Source organism: Anser cygnoides, chromosome W, assembly GCF_040182565.1.
Source record: "Anser cygnoides isolate HZ-2024a breed goose chromosome W, Taihu_goose_T2T_genome, whole genome shotgun sequence".
NCBI lineage: Eukaryota > Metazoa > Chordata > Aves > Anseriformes > Anatidae > Anser > Anser cygnoides.
This window is the reverse complement of record NC_089911.1, coordinates 1,422,962-1,443,425: the sequence shown is the minus strand read 5'-3', so window position 1 is coordinate 1,443,425 and position 20,464 is coordinate 1,422,962. Positions and strand designations below refer to the sequence as shown.

Genomic DNA, 20,464 nt, shown 5'->3' with positions numbered 1-20,464 from the left:
TTAAGAACCTTATCTACAGCATTCTAGTTATTATTATATACTGTTTATCATGTATAGCATATTGTACACATATAATAGTAATATACACATTAGATTCTGCTTTACTGTATTTTCAAAAAATAAGGACTTGTTTTCCTCCAAGACACACATTAGTTCTGTATAAAATTAAACATTTTAGAGAGTTGACTGCTTACCTTTATTCATATTTCCAGGGAATGTATCATTTAAATCACCAAACTGCAAAATAAACAATAAAAAGCATAGATGCAGTCCTACACAAACATGACCTTAGATTATCTACGATGAAGCCAATATTATGCTCCAATAGCTTGTGGCTAGTATGAAAATGCATGCATGTGGCTGCAGTCATGTCCATAGTATACCAGTTCATTTTCCATTCCATTCCAGGTGAATCATTTATTATATGTCCACATCTGTCCATTTTGTAACACTTTAAAAGTACAATTCCTTGGTGATAACTCCTGAGATAATGTGGATTCTTAAGCAACTCTCACAAAAGGGGATGTACCTCTGAGTGATGAAAGCAAACCTGGGAACATTGTCACTTTAGGAAACAACAGGGAAATACTTGTGAGCTGTTCCAAAGCAATTAGGAAGGGTTCCTCTGAAAAGGTGCTGCAACCGATAGCCCAGCTGAAGTGCCTCTACACCAATGCACAAAGCATGGGAAACAAGCAGGAGTTGGAAACAATGGTGCAATTAGAAAGTATGACCTGATTGCTATCATGGAAACGTGGTGGGATGGATCACATAACTGGAAAAAGTTCTTCAGAAGAGATAGACAGGGAAGGAGGGGTGGGGATGTTGCCCTCTATGTTACGGAAGGAATTGATTGTGAAGAGATGCCTCTGAGAAACAGCCACAGACAGGTTGAGAGCTTGTGGGTAAAAGTTAAGGACCAGACCAATAAAGGACAACTTGTGGTTGGGGTCTACTACAGGCCGCCTGATCAAGGGGAGCCAGTGGATGAGGCATTCTTGCTTCAACTACACGAAGCGTGTCACACTCACATACTCTCATCCTGATGGGGGGCTTCAACCACCCAGATGTCTGCTGGGAAAACTACACTGCAGGCTGTAAGCAATCCAGGAGATTCCTAGAGTGTGTTGAGGATAACTTCCTGGTCCAGGTATTAGATAAACCAACCAGGGGAGAAGCATTACTGGACCTGGTGCTTAATAATGCAAACGAGCTCATTAAAGAGGTCAAGATTGGAGGCAGTCTGGGCTGCAGTGACCATGCCCTGGTTGAGTTTGTGATCTCGAGGAATATGGGCCTGGCAAAGAACAAGGTCAGCATCCTGAACTTCTGAAGGGCAAACTTAAAGCTATTTAAAGACCTAGTGGACAAAACTGGAACACTGTCCTTACGGACAAAGGAGATGAACGGAGTTGGCAACTCTTTAAGGATTTTTTCCTTAGAGCACAAGAACTCTTCATCCCCCTGTGTAAGGAAGTGAGTGGGGAGGGCAGGAAACCGGGGTGGCTGTGCAAAAATCTGAAGTGGAAGAAGGAAATGAACAGGCAGTGAAAGCAAGGACATGCGGCCTGGGAAGAGTACAGGGGTGCAGTCCGGATGTACAGGGATGGGATCAGGAAAGCCAAGGCACAGATGGAACTGAGCTTGGCAAGGGATGCAAAGAATAACAAGAAGGAATTCTATAGGTACATTGCTTCCCATATGGCTTCTCATATCTCTCGTTTCCCTGAAGCTGTAGATGAGGGCTGGGGAAGCAAAGTCCCACCCACTGTAAGTGAAGAGCAGGTTCGAGACTACCTGATGAAATTGAACAGGTACATGGCTATGGCTCCCGATGACTGCATCCAGGTTTGGGGTCCCCGGCACAAGAAGGATGTTCATCTGTTCGAGTGGGTCCAGAGGAGGGCCACAAAGATGATCAGAAGGATGGAGCACCTCTCCTATGAAGAAAAGCTGAGAGAGCTGTGGCTGTTCAGCCTACAGAAGAGACGGCTCTGGGGTGACCTCATTGCATCCTTTCAGTACTTAAAGGGGCTTATAAAAAAGATGGAGAGCGACTCTTTGCTCAGTCAGATGACAGGACAAGGGAGAATGGTTTTAAACTAAAAGATGGGAGATTTAGATGATATGTTCGGAGAAAATTCTTCACTCAGAGGGTAGTGAGGCACTGGAACAGGTTGCCCAGAGAGATTGTGGATGCCCCATCCCTGGAGGTGTTCAAGGCCAGGCTGGACAAGGCCCTGGGCAACCCGATCTAGTGGGTGGCATCCCTGCCCATGGCGGGGGGGGGTTGGAACTAGATGATCTTTAAGGTCTCTTCCAACCCAAGCTGTTCTATGATTCTATGATATGAAAATTAAAGGTTAGGTGATCTACTGAAGAGAAGATGTCTGAGGTAAACTTCAGTTTGCAAATACCACGGACACATGTAAGACAATGGTTCTAAGTTGAGACCACTCACCCATCTGCTTGCTTACTTCCCCACCCCCCCCACTGTGGGATGGGAGAGAAAATAGGAAGAATGGGACTGAGAAAGCTCATGGGTGGAGATAAAAACAGGGAGACCACTTACTAATTACTGGAAAATAATTTATTACTGATTAAAATAAATATTTAATTACTGATTTGTGTAGTGGGAAACAAAAAAAAAATTACATGCTTAGGGAAAACATCTTTCCTCCCCATTTCCCCAGCTCAACTTCACTCCAAGCACTTCGCTTCTCCCTGTGTTCTTGCTGCATGTTACATTCAGTCCCTTCACTGAGGCAATAGCCGGTGCAGGGAGGGTTGTGGTCATTACATAGCAGTTTCTCTCTGACACGCCTTCCTTCTCATGTTTTTTCTTTGTTCCAGCATGGGTTCTCCACAAGCTGAAATCCTATCATGCAAATCTGCTTCAGCATGGGTTCTCCACAGGTTGAAGTTCCTTTGGGAATTCCTCCATCTGCTCTGAAGGTTCTCTATGGGCTGCAGGGAATATCTGCTCTGGGGTGGATCCTCCACAGGTTGCAGGGAATATTTGCTCCACCATGGAGCATCTCCTACTGCTCTGTTGTTTCTCACTCTTATTCCCTCCTCCTGTGCCTGTCCAGTTGATATTTACTGCCCTTTCTTAAATATGTTTTCACAGAGGCACCCCAAACTTTACTGATTGGATCAGCCTGTGATAGGTCCACTGCTGAGTGGACCTCCTGGACCTCAGTGTTTCCACTTCAGTGGAACCAGCTGTGTCCAGCCCAGGGCAGCCCTTTACCTCTTCTCAGAGGCCACTCCTGCAGCCCAATTCCAACCCCCACCCCCCCACTACCAGAACCTTGCCACAAAGAAACAATACACGTGAACAGTACCATTTAAGCAAAACTAACTTCTGCACATGAGCTACCCTTCTGAAGTTAGTACTCAGTTGTGTAAATATTTGTACTGGAATTAAGTGTGTGTAAATACATGTAAAAACATATCCTTAAAAACAAGTTTCCTATTAATCTCTTACTTTATTATTTTCATATAAACTATTTACTTTTCCAGAACTCAAGAATGTAGGTATCTACCTAGTAGCTTGATCTGCTTTTTTTTATGAACAAGCTCACTTGCAGAAAATTAGTGTTAGAAGTCATTGTGATTTTTAGTACTGTGAAAAAAAATCAGCCAAGGAAACATGGTTTAAGGTATATAACTTTAGGAACCCAAATTTGAAGATGCCAAATATATTTGAGATTCAATCTGCAACAGTTATATTAAGTTATATTACAAAATATCCCATAGTTCCACTTAAACATTAAAAAAAATGTAGATGCATATCCAAATCGATCACTAAATCCACCAATCCATTATCTTGTATGGTATCTTACCTCTCCCATAACTGCAATAGGTGTCTCTCCTGTTGCCTGAGCAACACGATGTTCTACTAAGTAAAACATGTACTCATCATAAAGCAAGCGGATCAGATGAAAAGAGCCAAAGCTAGCAGCACTGCGTAAGGTTAAATCTCGAATCACCATTGAGCTATTTAAATATGAAAAGAAATATTTATGAAATAAATATAACAATTCTTTCATAATTTATTAATATGCAGTGGAATATGCACTTCAAAAATGCTATTTTTAAAATTAATGCTAACCACAAACATCTGATTTATGATGTCTTCAGAAAGACATGTCCAGGAAAGCCAATTATTTGCTTCTCCCCTTTCTCCGAAAGCATTGTTGGACACCACATTACACAACTAGAAGCTAAATTTTTAAAAAGACAGGAAGGGTTTTGTTTTGTTATATGCACAATTACCAATACGTGAGCACATGTAAAACCTGACCACAGTGGAAGAAAGTTCTTTGTTAAAATTTAAAAAAATACAACTGTATTAAGATTATTTATTTTTAAACTAAGTAGTCATTTAAAATATTATGCCTGGTGAGCTCATATTCCTAGTACTAAGGTGTTAATTGGTATTGCTTTTAAACTTGTAGAACATAAATAATGCAAAAATAAGTTTGTTTATATCTTAAAATAGACAAATACAGATTGTGGACAAAAACATCCATATGATACTTTCATAAAGTAGATGCTACAGTGTATCATTTTGGAATCAAAAAAAGCTAGCTTTACTATGATAACTGCTACAGTAGTAGCTGACATGGGATTTTTTTTTTAACGGGTTTTTAAACACTAAAAAAGATTTTGTCTTCCCTACATAATAAAAACCGAAATCATGGTATTTTAATTAATATTATTAAGGATATTGTCTTTAAAATTATATAGCTATTCAACGCAAAGTGTTTCATAGCATGTTTCTAACTCAGGATAAAATTCTGTCCTGGTTTCAGTTCGGATAGAGTTAATTTTCTTCCTAGTAGCTGGTAGGGTTCTATGTTTTGGATTAGGAGGAGAAGAGTGCTGATAACATGCTGATGTTTTAATTGTTGCAGAGCAGTGCTTACACTAAGCCAAGGACTTTCCAGCTTCTCGCTCTGTCCTGCCAGCGAGCAGGCTGGGGGTGCAGCAGGAGCTGGGAGGGGACAGACCCAGGACAGCTGACCCAAACTGGCCAAAGGGGTATTCCATACCATCTGACGTCATGCTAAACAATATATAGGGGTGGCTGGCCGGGGTGGGGGGGCCGGCTGCTCGGGGATAGGCTGGGCATCGGTCAGCGGGTGGTGAGCAATTGCACTGTGCATCACTTGTTTCGTACACATTATTAGTACTAGTACTATTATCATTATAATTATTATTATTATTATTATTTTCCTGTCTTAATAAACTGTCTTTATCTCAACTCACAGGCTTCACTTTCCCGTTTCTCTCCCCCATCCCAGAGAGGGAGGGGGGAGGGTGAGCGAACGGCTGTGTGGTGTTTAGCTGCCAGCCGGGTTAAACCACAACAGTCCTTTTTGGCGCCCAACGTGGGGCACGAAGGGTTGAGATATCGACAGATTTGACCAGAGTGTGTTAAACTGAAATTGGTATAAGTATTGGACCTGCTTAATAGTTGCTAGTCACAATGTTGATTGCTTTAATCTCCAGTCTGCTGTGCCTGTTTCCAAATTGAGTTTTATAGCGCGTTACTTTCTGTATGTGCTCCCTGTCATGCTGTTTATCCTTTCCGGGCCCTGGTTTAAGATTGTTATGGTACTGTGCGGTGTAACAATGGCTTATGATATGATGAAATTTCTGGTCATGACACTAACCTGGTATTTGTACTCAGCAATGTCATTGACTCCATACTTTGGAAACCATATCTCAGAAACTATCAACTATTACACCTATTGCCTTTTTTCGTCAGGGAGCCAATCTATGGAAGGGACAGGGGGAGACATTTTTTCCTACTTGTTCACTCCCCCTTTCTCCTTCACCGCCCTCTTATCGTCTGAGCTAGCTACCACAGTTCTTCAAGATTTTGAATATCCTTGGGATGCTCAGACCAGCATGTTCTTATTGTTATGTCTCCTGAATGCGCTTCAGATTTTGTGATTTCTAACCTCATTACATTTGCACAAGACTTAAAATAATATACAAGGATTATTTCATCCACTGCTGAGTTACATAGTCTCAAGTTTAATATTAACAACACTAATTTTCCTGGAAAAATGAAACAGCTTTTCAGACTATTGCCTGAAGTTTTTTTTTTTTTTAATTTTGTCAACGTTATTACAGTATACATTTCAGAAAATAATAAAATAGTTAAAATAATTTAGAAGACTAGTAAAAGCTACCTGTAGAAAGACCATTTTAAAAGAAATTGTCGTGCTGCTTTAGGAAAGCTGGGTCTTCCTTCATATGGTTTCAATGCTTGCATCATTACATGATCAAGCCAGGCAGCCCACTGCTCCAGAGTGCTCTGCTGCTGTAGAATCATCTTGAAATCTGTTTCTAGTGTTTGAACTATACTGTCATCACACTGACACACCCAGGAAGCCTGCTCCTGTTACAACACATGGTAAACATGAAAACAAAAGACAAATTATTCTTAAAGACTGAACAATTAAATGAAAAGGATTATATACACTTCTTAGCCAAACTAATGAGTATTTTTATTTTCATGTCTTTCAACTTAGTTGAAAGAAAATAAGAGCAAGCAACCCGAAGTATGAAAATGGGCATCAAATAAAGCACACACAAAAGTACAACGGAAAAAATGCAAATACATTGCAATGGTTCATATTGGTTTTCATAGAAGAATTTTCAACTTCTTTCATTCATAGTTTTTCTAGTAAAAAATTCAGAAATTGTCAGGCTTGGGACTACAAGAATAAGTAGTGGAAAGGGCAGTCAAATGGAAGCTGAGAGAGTAAGAAACAAAGAGGAAACGAAACCAAAGTACCATGTTTTCTATTGCTTTGAAGCAGTTATTATTCGATCTTAAAATATCATTTTTTTTAGATTTTTAAGCACCTCACTTGAAAAGAGATTTGTTTATTAGGCAAAAAATGGGGTTGTTGTGTTTATCCATAGGCTGTAATACGTAGAATAGAATAGAATAGAATAGAATAGAATAGAATAGAATAGAATAGAATAGAATAGAATAGAATAGAATAGAATAGAATAGAATAGAATAGAATAGAATAGAATAGAATAGAATATTTCAGTTGGAAGGGACCTACAAAGACCATCTAGTCTAACTGCCCGACCTCTTCAGGGCTAACCAAAAGCTAAAGCGTATATGTGAGGGGATTGTCAAAATGCCTCTTGAACACCGACAGGCATGGGGCATCAACCACCTCTCTAGGAAGCCTGTTCCAGTGTTTGACCACTTTCACAGTAAAGCATTTTTTTCCTAATATCCAGTCTGAATATCCCCTGGCACAACTTTGTGCCATTCCTGCGTGTCCTGTCATCTGTCATCAGTTACCAGGGAGAAGAGACAGGCACCTCCCTCTCAATTTCCCCTCCTCAGGAACTTATACAGAGCAATGAGGTCACCTCTTAGCCTTCTTTTCTCCAGACTAGATAACCTAAGTGACCTCAGCCTTACTTAGCCCACATTACTTAATATGTAATACAAATAGCCTACAAATGGACAAACACAGCCCATGTACATTAATGAGCAATTCACAGTATTATCATGTAATGTGATTGTATTACATTTTTTAGTTTAAATAAGACCAATAAGACACTTCTGCTGGACCTGTAGCCCATGGAGAGGAACCCACGCAGGAGCAGCTGATCTGGTGGGAGCTGCCACCCATGGGGGACCCATGTTGGAGCAGTTTGCTCCTGAAGGATGGACCCTGTGGTACAGACCAATATTGGAGCAGTTCTTGAAGAGCTGTTGTCTGTGGGAAGCCCATATAGGATCAGTTTGGGAAGGACTGCATCCCATGGGAGGGATCCCACGTTGGAGCAGGTGTAGCGAATGACCATGAAGGAGCAATGGAGACAAAGAGCTATGGACTCACTGCAACCCCCATTCCCCGTTCCACTGAGCCGCTCGGGGGGAGGATCTAGAAGGATGGGGGGGGGGGGGAATGTTTTTAGTTTCCTTTTACTTTCTCACTTTTCTAGTCTGCTAGTGGTAGGCAATAAATTATATTAATCTCCCTATAAATATGTATTATCTATTATATATATATTATATATTATAGTCTGTTTTGCCTGTGAGCAGTTGTGATGGAATTCAGCTGCGTAGCAGGGAAAAACCACCACACTGGACCATGTCAATTAGTTGAACAACAGGAGAAAAAGCTGTTGTTTCTTCTAAGGAAAATCATAGAATCATTTAGGTTGGAAAAAACCTCTAAGATCATTGAGTCCAACCACTGGATAGCACTGCAAAGTCTACCTCTAAACCATGTCCCTAAGTACCACATCTACACGTCTTTTAAATACCTCCAGGGATGGTAACTCAACCACTTCCCTGGGCAAATTTTACCAATGCCTTACAACCCTTTCAATGAAGAAATTTTTCCTAATATCCAACCCAAACATCCCCTGGCACAACTTAAGGCCATTTCCTCTTGTCTTATCACTTGGTGCTTGGGAGAAGAGACCAATCCCCCACCTCACTATAGCCTCCTTAAAGGTAACTGTAGAGCACAATAAGGTCTCCCCTGAGCCTCCTCTTCTCCAGTATAAACAACCCTAGCTCCCTCAGCCGCTCCTCTTAAGACTTGTTCTCTAGACCTTTCACCAGCTTCACAGCCCTTCTCTGGACACGCTCCAGGGCCTCGATGCCTTTCTTGTAGTGAGGGGCCCAAAACAGAACACAGTACAAAAGGTGCAGCCTCACCAGAGCAGAGTACAGGGGGGCAATCACCTCCCTGGTCCTGCTGGCTACACTATTCCTGATACAAGCCAGGATGCCATTGGCCTTCTTGGCCACCTGGGCACACTGCCGGCTCATGTTCAGGTGAGCATCGACCAACACCCCCAGATTCTTTTCCTCTGCACAGCTTTCCAGCCACTCTGCCCCAAGCCTGTAGTGTTGCATGGGGTTGTTGTGGCCAAAGTGCAGGACCCTGCACTTAACCATGTTGAACCTCATCCCATTGGCCTCTGCCCATCGACCCAACCTGTCCAGGTCCCTCTGCAGGGCCTTCCTACCCTCTGGCAGATCAACACTCCCCCCCCCCCCCAACTTGGTGTCGTCTGCAAACTTACTGAGGGTGCACTCAATTCCTTCATCCAAATCATCAATAAAGATATTAAAGCGGATGGGCCCCAACACCGACCCCTGGGGAACACCACTCGTGACCGGTCGCCAGCTGCATTTCACTCCATTCACCACCACTCTCTGGTCCCGGCCATCCAGCCAGTTTTTAACCCAGCAAAGAGTGTACCTGTCCAAGCCATGGGCTTCCAGCTTCTCCAGGAGAGTATTGTGGGAGACCGTGTCAAAGGCTTTGATGAAGTCTAGGTAGACTACGTCAACAGCCTTTCCCTCATCCACCAGGCAGGTTACCTGGTCATAGAAGGAGATGAGGTTGGTCAGGCAGGACTTGCATTTCATAAACTCATGCTGACTGATCCCCAGGTTGTTCTGCACATGCTGTGTGATTGCATTCAAGATGACCTGTTCCATCACCTTTCCTGGCACCGAGGACAGGCCTGTAGTTCCCAGGGCCCTCCTTACGATCCTTCTTATAGACAGGTATCACATTAGCAAGTCTCCAGTCATCCAGTCATTCTCCATTTCATATTCCAGAAACCTTCTAGACTGTTTCCTCTCTGCTGTATTGTATTTCCATCAGACATCTGGTAAGTTGAAGTCCCCCACGAGAACAAGGACTATTGATTGCTAGACTTCTCCTAGCTGCTTATAGAATACTTCATCTGCCTCTTCAGCCTGTTTGGATGGTCTATAACAGACTCCCACCATGACATCGGCCTCATTGGCCTTCCCCCTGATTCTTACCCATAAACACTCAACCCTACTGTCACCATCATTAAGCTCAAAGACTATCAGAACACTCCCTAGCATACAGGGCATGAGTCTTCTCACATTATTTCTGTTATTTCCCCATCCCGCAGGAGAGGGGAGTGAGCAAAAGGCAGGATGGGTGTTTGGCTGCTGGTCAGGGTCAACCCACCACAACCTTTCAACTATATTTGAAAGACTTCTGTCCTGGGCTGTCCTGATGGGGGTGAACCTGGTAAAAATCAAAATGGTGCTGAGGACCCCTCTGCAAGACTTCTTGTTGGAACTTTGTCACTGCCTATTTAATAAGCAATAATGGATAATAATTTGAGGGCTTCAGCAGGGTAGGAAGCTTTCTCTTCACATCTTTAACCCAGGGAGGCAGCAGACTTCCCTAAGAAGTCGGTCAAGTTGGCATATTGGGCCTTCTGTTTCCTTCAGAAGGGAGTCTCCTATGACAATGATCCGTCTTTTTTTCTTTGTGGAAGTAGTTTTGACGCAGGCTGTAGGCTGACTTAACTTTGGTAACACCTCCAAGATAGATGAATGATTGTCCTCATTATTGTTCAGTTCCACTTGCAGAGCCTCATACCTATTACACAAGGGCACCTGGGAAGGTGGGATAGTCACTGAGGAGATGTACCTGCTGTGCCAGGCAGGAATCTGTCACCATTGCCCCTTATCCTTTAAGTCACTGTGTTCAGCCAGGTAAAGAGAGGTTAGGGAATCCTCCATATCATGCATCCTATCTGTCTGTCTCAGGAAAGGTAGGGAGTGATTCCAGTAGTCTATCTCCCCCTCACACTCCCTGATACTCTTCAATCTACTCACATCTTCCATGAGCTCTTTCACTAAGCAGAGGAATTCCTCTACCTGGGCACACCTCCCGCAGGTGTGCTCACCTTTGCCGTCCTGTACTGGTGTAAGAGTAGGGCACACCCCGCAGCCTGACGCTTGGGTAGCAGTGTGTTCCCACTGAGGGGAAGGAATTTGCAAGTAGCCTTGCGCTGTTTGACACGTCCCCGAACTAAAGATAATGAGGAAGTAAGTGGTAGAAACAAAAACTTGAGCAAGGTCGAGATAAATAACTTGGCTGCAGTGTTAAAGATGAGCTTTGCGCAGTGGCCAGTTGCTGGCTGGCTTGAGGTGCGTGTCTGAGTGTCTCTGACCAATTGTATGACAGATTCAGGCATGTGAACAGCGTTTGGGGCTACGGGGAAAGTATATGTAGTGGAGAAAAATTGTAATAAACGTCTCCTGTTCAACAGCCATTGGGAGTCCGTGTCTTTCATCCCTTCAAATGGTGACCCCGACGTGATCGGGAAGAGAGCAACGCTGAGAGAAGCGTCCGGAGGGACCCCAGCCAAACGACTCAAGCTGGCAGCGGGACCGTGGCTTTCATAACGGGACATCACCTCAAGAAGCAGGTCAGCGGCTGGGGCATTAACTATGGGAGCTAATGTATCGGCCGATGAGGAGGTGATAGTTAAGTTATTGACTCAACTCCTGGTAAAAAGAGGAGTGAAATTTGACCTGCATAAAGTGAAACGATTGCTAAAGTTCTTATGAAAGAATGGGGCCCCGGCAATAGCTTCGGCGACATTTGATGTAAAAACTTGGGAAAACGCAGGGACAGCTATATGGGATGCTGCCTCGTGGGGAGATACAAGAGTTGCTGAGGTGATGACGACCTGGCGCTTAGTAACTGAGACATTGAGATCACGGCAAGCGGAAAAAAGGGCGCAGACAGTGACCGCTCAGGCTACGCAGGTGGGTGAAATAAAAAGCGGTGACTGCGTACCGCCAGAGAAAGTAAACCTGACAGACTTGGGAACAGAGGCGGAGACAATATCTCAGTGGCCGTCAGTGCCGCCATCGCCGCCGCCCACAAGGCCAGCGGCACTGCCCGCGGGGGATCCCTTTGACCCCCAAGATTGTTGGAAACAACTTCAGAGAGAAGCAGTAAAGGAAGGGGGGGGGGGGAGGGCTTGTTTTTCCAGTCCAAGTTTGGGATCGCGGGCAAAATGACTGGAACCTCTTCCAGTGGGATCTTATTAAAGAACTGCATAAGATGGTGACCACTTATGGGTTATTGGCCCGGTATACGCAGTCCCTGCTGGAGAATGTCATGACAGGACAGCTTTTAACCCCCTTTGACATACGACAAATATTAAAAATATCATCACAAAAAAAAATTTAAATATTTTATATAAAAATATTAAATATTAATATAAAAATATTAAAATTAAAATAAAAGAATATCATCACAAAAATATTATGGGAACATAAATGGAGAGATTTGTGTGAACATGCAGTGCTCCAAAATTTAAAAGGCAGCTGGGGGATCCACTTCTCGGAGCCGGTATACCTCAACTGATGGGTACAGACCCGATAGGGGATCCACGCCTTCAGGCACATCTAGATCCAGACATCCTCCGGCTGACTGTGACCCTAGCTCTCCAGACAATGTTAAGAATTCCAGAGACTGGAAAGCCCGCACTGTCCTTTACAAAGGTCCAGCAAGGGGTGTCTGAACCGTACATGCAGTTTATAGATTGGCTTCGCGATGCACTAGATAAGCAGATTGACAATCAGGAAGCAAAAGATGCCTTGCTACAAAAGCTAGTGGTGGAAAATGCAAATACCAACTGTAAAAAGGTGCTACAGGCTCTGCCCGTGAATACAACACTAGTTCAGATGACAGAGGTGTGTAACCGAGTGGGTTCTATTGAACATCATACCGAATCGCTGGCATCTGCTTTTGCAACAGCACTAACCATCAGTCAGGACCCCAAGGGTCAGAAAAAATGTTATTGGTGTGGAGACCCAAGCCACCTAGTCTTCGCATGCCCCTGGCAGGGGCAAGGGGGCAACTCACCGGCAGTTCCGCCCGCTTTATGTCCCAGATGTGGGACGAGCCAGTGCCGCTCTCGATACAACGCGGAAGGACAGCCTTCGCTGCCGCGGCAGGGAAACGGGAAGAGGAGCGCGGGCTGGGGCCGCGCGACGACACAAGCATCCCCCTTCCCGGTCAAAGGAGGAACCTTCCACAAGGGAGGGCTCCAAATGTAATGCTGACGCAGGGTCCAGCGCCACCTGCAGCCCCGCTGCCACGGTTACCACCGTGGACACCCTCTCTGCCAGAACCAGAGGGAGTGCCGGAGTGGATGTCTCCACAGTACCAGACGCCACCTTGTGGGGTACTCACGTTCATAAAATTCCATTGAACGTCAAAGGGCCAATTGGGAATGGCTGTAGTGCATTGCTGCTAGGACGATCAAGTACAACTTTGACCGGATTGTTTGTTTTGCCGGGGATAATTGATGACGACTATAATGGACAAATCCAAGCTATGGCTTGGACACCGTCTCCACCATTGTCAATGCCAAAGGGAACCAGAATTGCTAAATTGATTCTTTTCCGAGCAGTAGTACCAAGGGCTGTGGACGCTATCAGGGGAGCAGCAGGATTCGGGTCAACCGGATTCCCTGAGGTGTTTTGGGCCACTGACATAGCTCAGCATCGGCCAATGCTTACTGTTACCCTTTGGAATAACTCTGAGCACCCACCCTCCAGTCAATGCAAGATGCTGGTGGACACTGGAGCGGACATTACCATCATTGCCATTAAAGACTGGCCCTCTGCTTGGCCCATGACAACTCCCACAGGCAGATTGGTTGGAGTGGGAGGAATGTCAAACACCTTTCAGAGTGCCACGATGCTTACTATAAAAACCCAAGAAGGTACAACGTGCGCAGTATGCCCTTACATTGCTAATATCCCCATCAGCCTGATGGGGTGAAATGTGATGGGACGATGTAAGTTCACCATCTCCTCCTCTGAAAATGTTCGGTAGCGGCCACTGATGAGCGACTGACACTCCGTCTCACATGGAAAAGGGAATCACCGGTATGGGTGGATCAATTTACCAATTTTTTTACCAATGTTTGTCATCAAGAAGAAGAGTGGGAAATGGAGATTACTGCATGATTTGCGACGAATCAACGCAGTGATCGAGGACATGGGCTTCTTGCAGCCAGGATTACCCTCACCTACAATGATACCCCGTAATTGGGACATCGTTGTTATGGACTTGAAAGATTGTTTTTTCACAATTCCTTTGCATCCTGACGACGCTCCTTGTTTTGCCTTCTCGGTACCAAAGATCAATAGGAAGGAGCCTATGGACCAATATCATTGGACTGTACTACCACAGGGCATGAAAAACTCCCCAACTATGTGTCAAACCTCTGTTGCAAAAGCTATCCAACCAGTATGCCAATGCTTCCCAGAGATATATATATATACCACTACATGGACGATATCCTACTAGCTGGACCATCTGGTGATAAGGTCCAAGAGGCACTGCCTGCCTTAAAACAAGTGTTACAGACAACAGGACTCCAAATTGCACCTGAAAAGGTGCAGACCCAAGCACCTTGGAAGTATCTGGGGTGGAAGATTTTACAGCAAACCATTCAACCACAGCAGATATCCAGTAATGCAGATGTTAAGATACTGAACGATGTACAGAAATTACTAGGGAATATAAACTGGATTAGAGTACAGTGTGGGATAGTCAATTCGATATTGGCGCCTCTATTTGAATTATTAAAGGGAGACACTGATATTAATGCCCCAAGGCAATGGAATGAGGAGGCTCATAAAGCATTGCAAATGGTTAACGAAAGAATCTCGGCACAGCAATGCCACCGCCATACTGAGAACCTCTCCCTTCAATTATATATTTGTAATCAAGAACAACCACCAGTGGCTATTATTGGGCAATGGGACCCCTCCTGTAAGGACCCCTTAGTGGTTCTGGAATGGGTCTTTTTACCCCATCAACCCTCAAAAACTATTGCAACGCGAGTGGAAATGTTCGCCGTCCTAATAAAGAAAGGACGTGAGAGATTAGTTGAATTAGCGGGAGAAGAGCCCAATCTGATTATAATTCCCGTAGTAAAAGACTATGTCACCTGGTGCTTGCAGAATAGTTTAGAGCTCCAAATAGCGTTGACGGGATTCGACGGACAGGTTGATACCCACCATCCACCTCATAAAATGTTGTCCTTTTATAATAATATAAAAATTGAAGAGCGGCCGTTGTGCCAACGGCAACCAATGAATGGGCGGACAGTCTTTACAGATGGGGCCGGAAAACAGGCAAAGCTGTAGTAACTTGGGAAGAAGGTGGAAAGTGGCAACACCAAGTTGAGCGGATCCAAGGTTCCCCACAGATAGTTGAATTACATGCTATTATAATGGCTTTCAAGCGCTGGCCAACAGTACCTTTGAATATTGTATCGGACTCGCAATATGCTGTAGGTGTCGCTCAGCACATTGAGAGGGCACATTTGAGACATATCCCAAAGGAAAACTTGTTTCTAAAATTTAAGGAGCTGTTATTTTTGGTAGAGCAGCAAGTGTACCTGTATTGTATTATTCACATGCGGAGCCACACTATGTTACCCAGTATTTTTGCAGAGGGTAACGCACGCGCTGACCAGCTAACTAATATGACCCTGACTGCCCCGGTACCTAAGGTGCTGGAACAAGCTCGGTTATCCCATGCCTTTTTCCATCAATCCGCCAAAGTCTTGGTGAAACAATTCGCTATATCGATCACTGATGCCAAATTGATTGTCCAAACATGTCCTGACTGTCAACAACATGTTTCGACCCCGTCTTTAATGGTAAACCATAGAGGTCTACGGTCCTTACACTTATGGCAGACCGACGTAACGCATATTCCAGAATTTGGTCGCTTGAAATATGTTCACGTATCGGTAGATACTTTCTCTCATGCTATTTGGGCGGCAGTTGCGGTGGGTGAAACTAGTCGCCATGTCCAGGCTCACTTCTGTGTTGCTTTCGTGGCGCTAGGCATCCCAAAGGAAATAAAAACCGACAGTGGCCCTGCCTACACTAGTCACTCCCTTCAAACCTTTTTTCGAACTTGGGGTATCCGACACATCACAGGCATTCCTCATTCCCCCACGGGTCAAGCCATTGTTGAGCGCACACATCGCACCTTGAAAACACTGCCAAATAAACAAAAAGGGGGAGACACCCAGGAAACAGCAGAGAACAGGTTGGGAAAGGCACTTTACGTAATGAATCACCTATCATTACCCTTTCCTCACAAAGAGGTACCGCCCATAGTAAAACATTACAAAAATATGAAATCCGTGCTGTCACAGGTGCCACAATCAGAGCAGGCTTTAGTAATGGTAAAAAAAATTAAATACAGGTCTTTGGGAGGGACCCCAGCCTCTAATAACTTGGGGTCGAGGGTATGCTTGTGGCTCCACAGGTCACGGACCAAGATGGGTACCAGCAAGGGGGGTAAGGCCATGGTTGGCCTCCTCCTCACATTCGCCGCTGTCATCGGTTATTGCAGGCCCTGGGTCTCCATCCAACTATGCTGCAACATCCAGGTCACCCTTGCCTACATGACAGGACAAGAAGCGATGTGCCTGTCCCTGGCTACTGCTAATGACCCGTTTACGACATGTCTGTTGGGGATCCCGGGAGATAACAATGATTGGACTGAAATAAGCAGCCAGACGGGCAGTGGAGAACAATTGGCAATAAAGAATGCGAGTGCCGCGGTAGACAACTAGGATGGGTGGACTGTCTACTTACCGCAAGCGCCCCTAGAGCCACAGGAATTAGATATCCTGGGAAGTGTAACAGCAACAGCATGTGTAAGGTTCAATTACACAGGCAAAAACGAAACCATGAAACAAATCGTCAACACCACACCTGCTCTTTATCGTAATGCATCTCTTTGGTGTAATTATACATCCAACAACAAATCACGTTCCACAAATGCCCCGTTGGCATTGCCCTCAGGATTTTTTTTTGATTTGTGGTGATCGGGCACGGCAGGGCATTCCATCTCATATAACGGGAGGTCCATGTACCATTGGACATCTCACCTTATTAACAGTCAATATACTGATGATTGTAAACATTACCAGAATTTACAAGAGGCGGAAACATAGCATAGAGGCCTATGCAGAAGGCTGCAATGATGAGCTTGATTTCTGGCAAGCTGACAAATCTATAATAGCATCATTCCTTGCACCAGGAGTCCCTCTGCTTGGCTGTGGGATCGACTGTGGAGCGGATGCCCCTAGGTGCACCCTGAGTATTTTCCTTGGAGGAGCCTCCACTCTCAGCTGCTCACCGCGGGAGTAGGCAAGGACCTCCTGAAGCCGCAGATAAACAGTATGTTTTACAGTACAGGAAGGGCCTGTAAGTTGTATGCGTGGCCGGGGCAGCTGGTAAATCGCACAGAGACGTCTGGCATGCAGCACAGTCCCCGTAAGGGAGGAGGATACCCTACAGGCTGACCGACAGAGTGGCCAAGGGGATTTGCTGACTGATAGAGCAGCTGCTAGTGATCCTGGGAGTAGATTGAGCAAATCCGAGGTTATCGCTGCATCCCAGTTTTGGGAGACAGGACGGACCTGCTAATGACTGTATAAGAAGCAGGAGAAGGGTAAGCAGGCCTCTCACAATTGTGACAAGGTTACCTGGGTAATATTTGCAGCTGCTGGAGGGATATTAATTGGAGTGTTAATAATTGCATGTCTTATTTGTAGATGTCTGGGTATCTCATGTTGAAAGCATTTGTGTAAGTGTATGTGTTTGAGACAAAGTATTGTTGTGAAGCGAGTTACTCCACGAGGAACACGGCCGGAGATGATACAAACAAGTTTGGTTATTGTTTTAAGTGATATATTCTTGTGGTATGAATGAGAAGTGCAAGGGGCCTCTTTGCGTGATTGCGTGATTGTGCTGTGTGAGTGAGACGCAGCATTCCTGCGAAGCAACATCCCTAGCACTTAGTGGCTTGTTGACTGATGTAGATTCTATTAGGCATGCTACTTTACAAAATCAAGCTGCTATTGATTTTTTGCTTCTAACACAAGGGCATGGTTGTGAAGAATTTGAAGGTATGCGTTGCATAAATCTTTCTGATAATCCTCAGACGGTTTACCGACAAATTAAGCAACTCAAGGAACTAACAGGGAAGTTAAAAACAAGCTCGTTAGGACTTGATATGTGGCTAAGCGACCTAGGTATCGTGGGTTGGTTAAGGGAATTAGTCAAGATGGCAATCGTAATTCTGCTTGTGATTTTCACTCTGTTCCTTATTGTACCTTGCTTATTTCAATGTCTGTTCTTTGATAGAAAAATCTATAAAAAGCGTTTGGTTGGCTGAAAATAAAAAAGGGGGAATTGAGGGGAAGGAATTTGCAAGTAGCCTTGCGCTGTTTGACACGTCCCTGAACTAAAGATAATGAGGAAGTAAGTGGTAAAAACAAAAACTTGAGCAAGGTTGAGATAAATAACTTGGCTGCAGTGTTAAAGATGAGCTTTGCGCAGTGGCCAGTTGCTGGCTGGCTTGAGGTGCGTGTCTGAGGGTCTCTGACCAATTGTATGATAGATTCAGGCGCGTGAACAGCGTTTGGGACTATGGGGAAAGTATATGTAGTGGAGAAAAATTGTAATAAACGTCTCCTGTTCAAGAGCCATTGGGAGTCCGTGTCTTTCATCCCTTCATCCCACCAAAGCTCTGTCTGGGAAGCTGCGTCAGTTGTGGTGAGTGCAGAGCTTAGAGAGGCCGTGTGCTGGGTGGATACCATCACTCCCTGATGGAGCTGGCAAAGCTCCCGCACAAACTGCCATGCAAACTGTGGTGCCACACCACACCGTGGCTGACACACCACACCTTGATTGCCGCACTCCTGGTCACTCATGCTCCCTAGGGGTTGCCTTTGTACTTGTGGGGGGGTGGGGGTGGGGTGGCCACCGCTGCTCCTGGCCCTGCCCAAGCCTCGCCAGCTGCTCTTGTGAGGGCTGCCAGCTCCTGGCAGCTCTCTCCATTCCCATGGCTCTCTCCACTCCCTGGGGTTTCCTCGATGCAGGAACCCCACTGCATGGAGGAAGAAAGAGGTAAAAGGGAAACCTTTTTTTAAACCTAATGAAAAATAATAAGTTCATCTTTTACAGATTACTGGAAACTAGTACTAACCAGTTACTTAGGAAAGGTGGGAAATTTAAACACAAAGAATTGAAGAAAGTATATTAATGACATCGCCTTTGAAATAAAAATTAATTTAATGAAACAATCTCTACTAGAAATAGTGCTGCTCAATTAATATTTTTTTATGGAAGATCAGAAGCTATGCTATTGTCCAAGTTTTCATATTTATGCATCATTCATGATGTCCATTCTAAGAGCACATATACTCTATACTTTCATTTGCACCAAATGAAAATTGGCAGAATGTATGGTCTGAAAGCTAAGAAGTCTTCAGAGACAATGGAAACAGATAATGGCTCTGAGCTTCTATTTAAGGCTAAAGTGTAAGTTGGTAAGTTTCAACTGAATCACTGCATATACAAAAATCAGGAAAATGTTCTCACTTTGCTTTATTGATGGAATAATAAGAAACAGAAAAAACAAAAAAAAAATTGGGGGAAATACATTTTTTAAAAAGTCTGTTGTTTAAAGCCAGAGTTTACCTGGACATTGGCAAAATCAACACGGTTGAGATCACTGAGCATCTGGTTGATCTGAGAAGTGTTCTGAAGCACAGCCCGAGCTGCCTGAGCCAGGTGATTAAGAGATGTGTATCTTCGCAGAGTCTGGGCAAAGGCACTTACAGTGGCAACCTATGAAAAAAATCCATTTATCTCAGATCAGCTCTCAGATGTTGCAATTCACATATAATACAATGAATACAGTTTTTCCTATTCTTTTTTTTTTATGCGAAAGAAAATGATTTCAAATCCTGTGTTTTATGTTTGAAATTCAACTTAAATGACACTTAGCATAGAAGTTAAAATGTTGCTACTTTTAGATTTTAAATGACAGTGTACATTTGCATAAAGTAATGAAAAGTGCAGTAAGCTTTGTTTACCTTGGTTTCTATCATTCTCTGTGGAATATTGTTCATGGCACTGGAAAGCCAACCTTCAAGGCTTTTTGCAAAATTGCGAATGGCTTGGGTCAAGGCACCTAAACATTAAAGAACAAAAATACAGTGAAAAAGGTAGCAAGTTAACTCTCTTGAAACTGCTTGTATCCTCAGTATTTAAATATTCCATACTGAGATCTGCTGCATTTATTGGCTCAGAGACTTATCCAATCTAGGTTTGGATCCCTCCCAATACAAAGAAGGATGTTGATAAACTGGAGCAAGTTCAGCAGAGGGCCATCGACATGATCAGGTAGCTGGAGCACACCCCCTATGAGGAGAGGCTGAGAGAACTAGGCTTGTTCAGCCTGAGCGTGAGAAAGTTTTGTGGAGCCTAATAGCAGCCTTTCAATACCTACAAGGTCATCAAGAAGATGAAATAAGACTCTTCACAACGATACATGGCAGGAGGGGTGATACACACCAGGCATAAATTGAAACAAGAGAGGTACTGACTTGAAAGAAGAATTTTTTTCATGGTGAGGACAGTTAAGCAGTGCAACAGGTTGTCCAGAGAGTTTTGTGTAGTCTCTGTCCCTGGACATTTACAAGACCCAAATGGATAAAGTTCTGAGCAATCTGGTCTGAATTCAGCATTGACCATCTTTGAGCAGAA

At 44.2% G+C, this 20,464-nt stretch overlaps 1 protein-coding gene across 4 annotated transcripts in view; it reads right to left on the bottom strand.

Annotated features, from left to right (window-relative positions):
- LOC125181335 (transcription factor RFX3-like) overlaps positions 1-20,464 on the bottom strand; it is a 232,222-nt gene that overhangs the window by 2,658 nt on the left and 209,100 nt on the right. For all 4 annotated transcript variants that reach the window (XM_066987566.1, XM_066987565.1, XM_066987567.1 and 1 more), the window contains 5 exons: positions 19,792-19,889; positions 19,394-19,543; positions 6,210-6,418; positions 3,849-4,002; positions 195-237 (listed from right to left, as the gene is read on the bottom strand). In XM_066987566.1, coding sequence (XP_066843667.1) covers positions 195-237; positions 3,849-4,002; positions 6,210-6,418; positions 19,394-19,543; positions 19,792-19,889 — 654 coding nt within the window. The remainder of the gene's footprint in view (positions 1-194; positions 238-3,848; positions 4,003-6,209; positions 6,419-19,393; positions 19,544-19,791; positions 19,890-20,464) is intronic.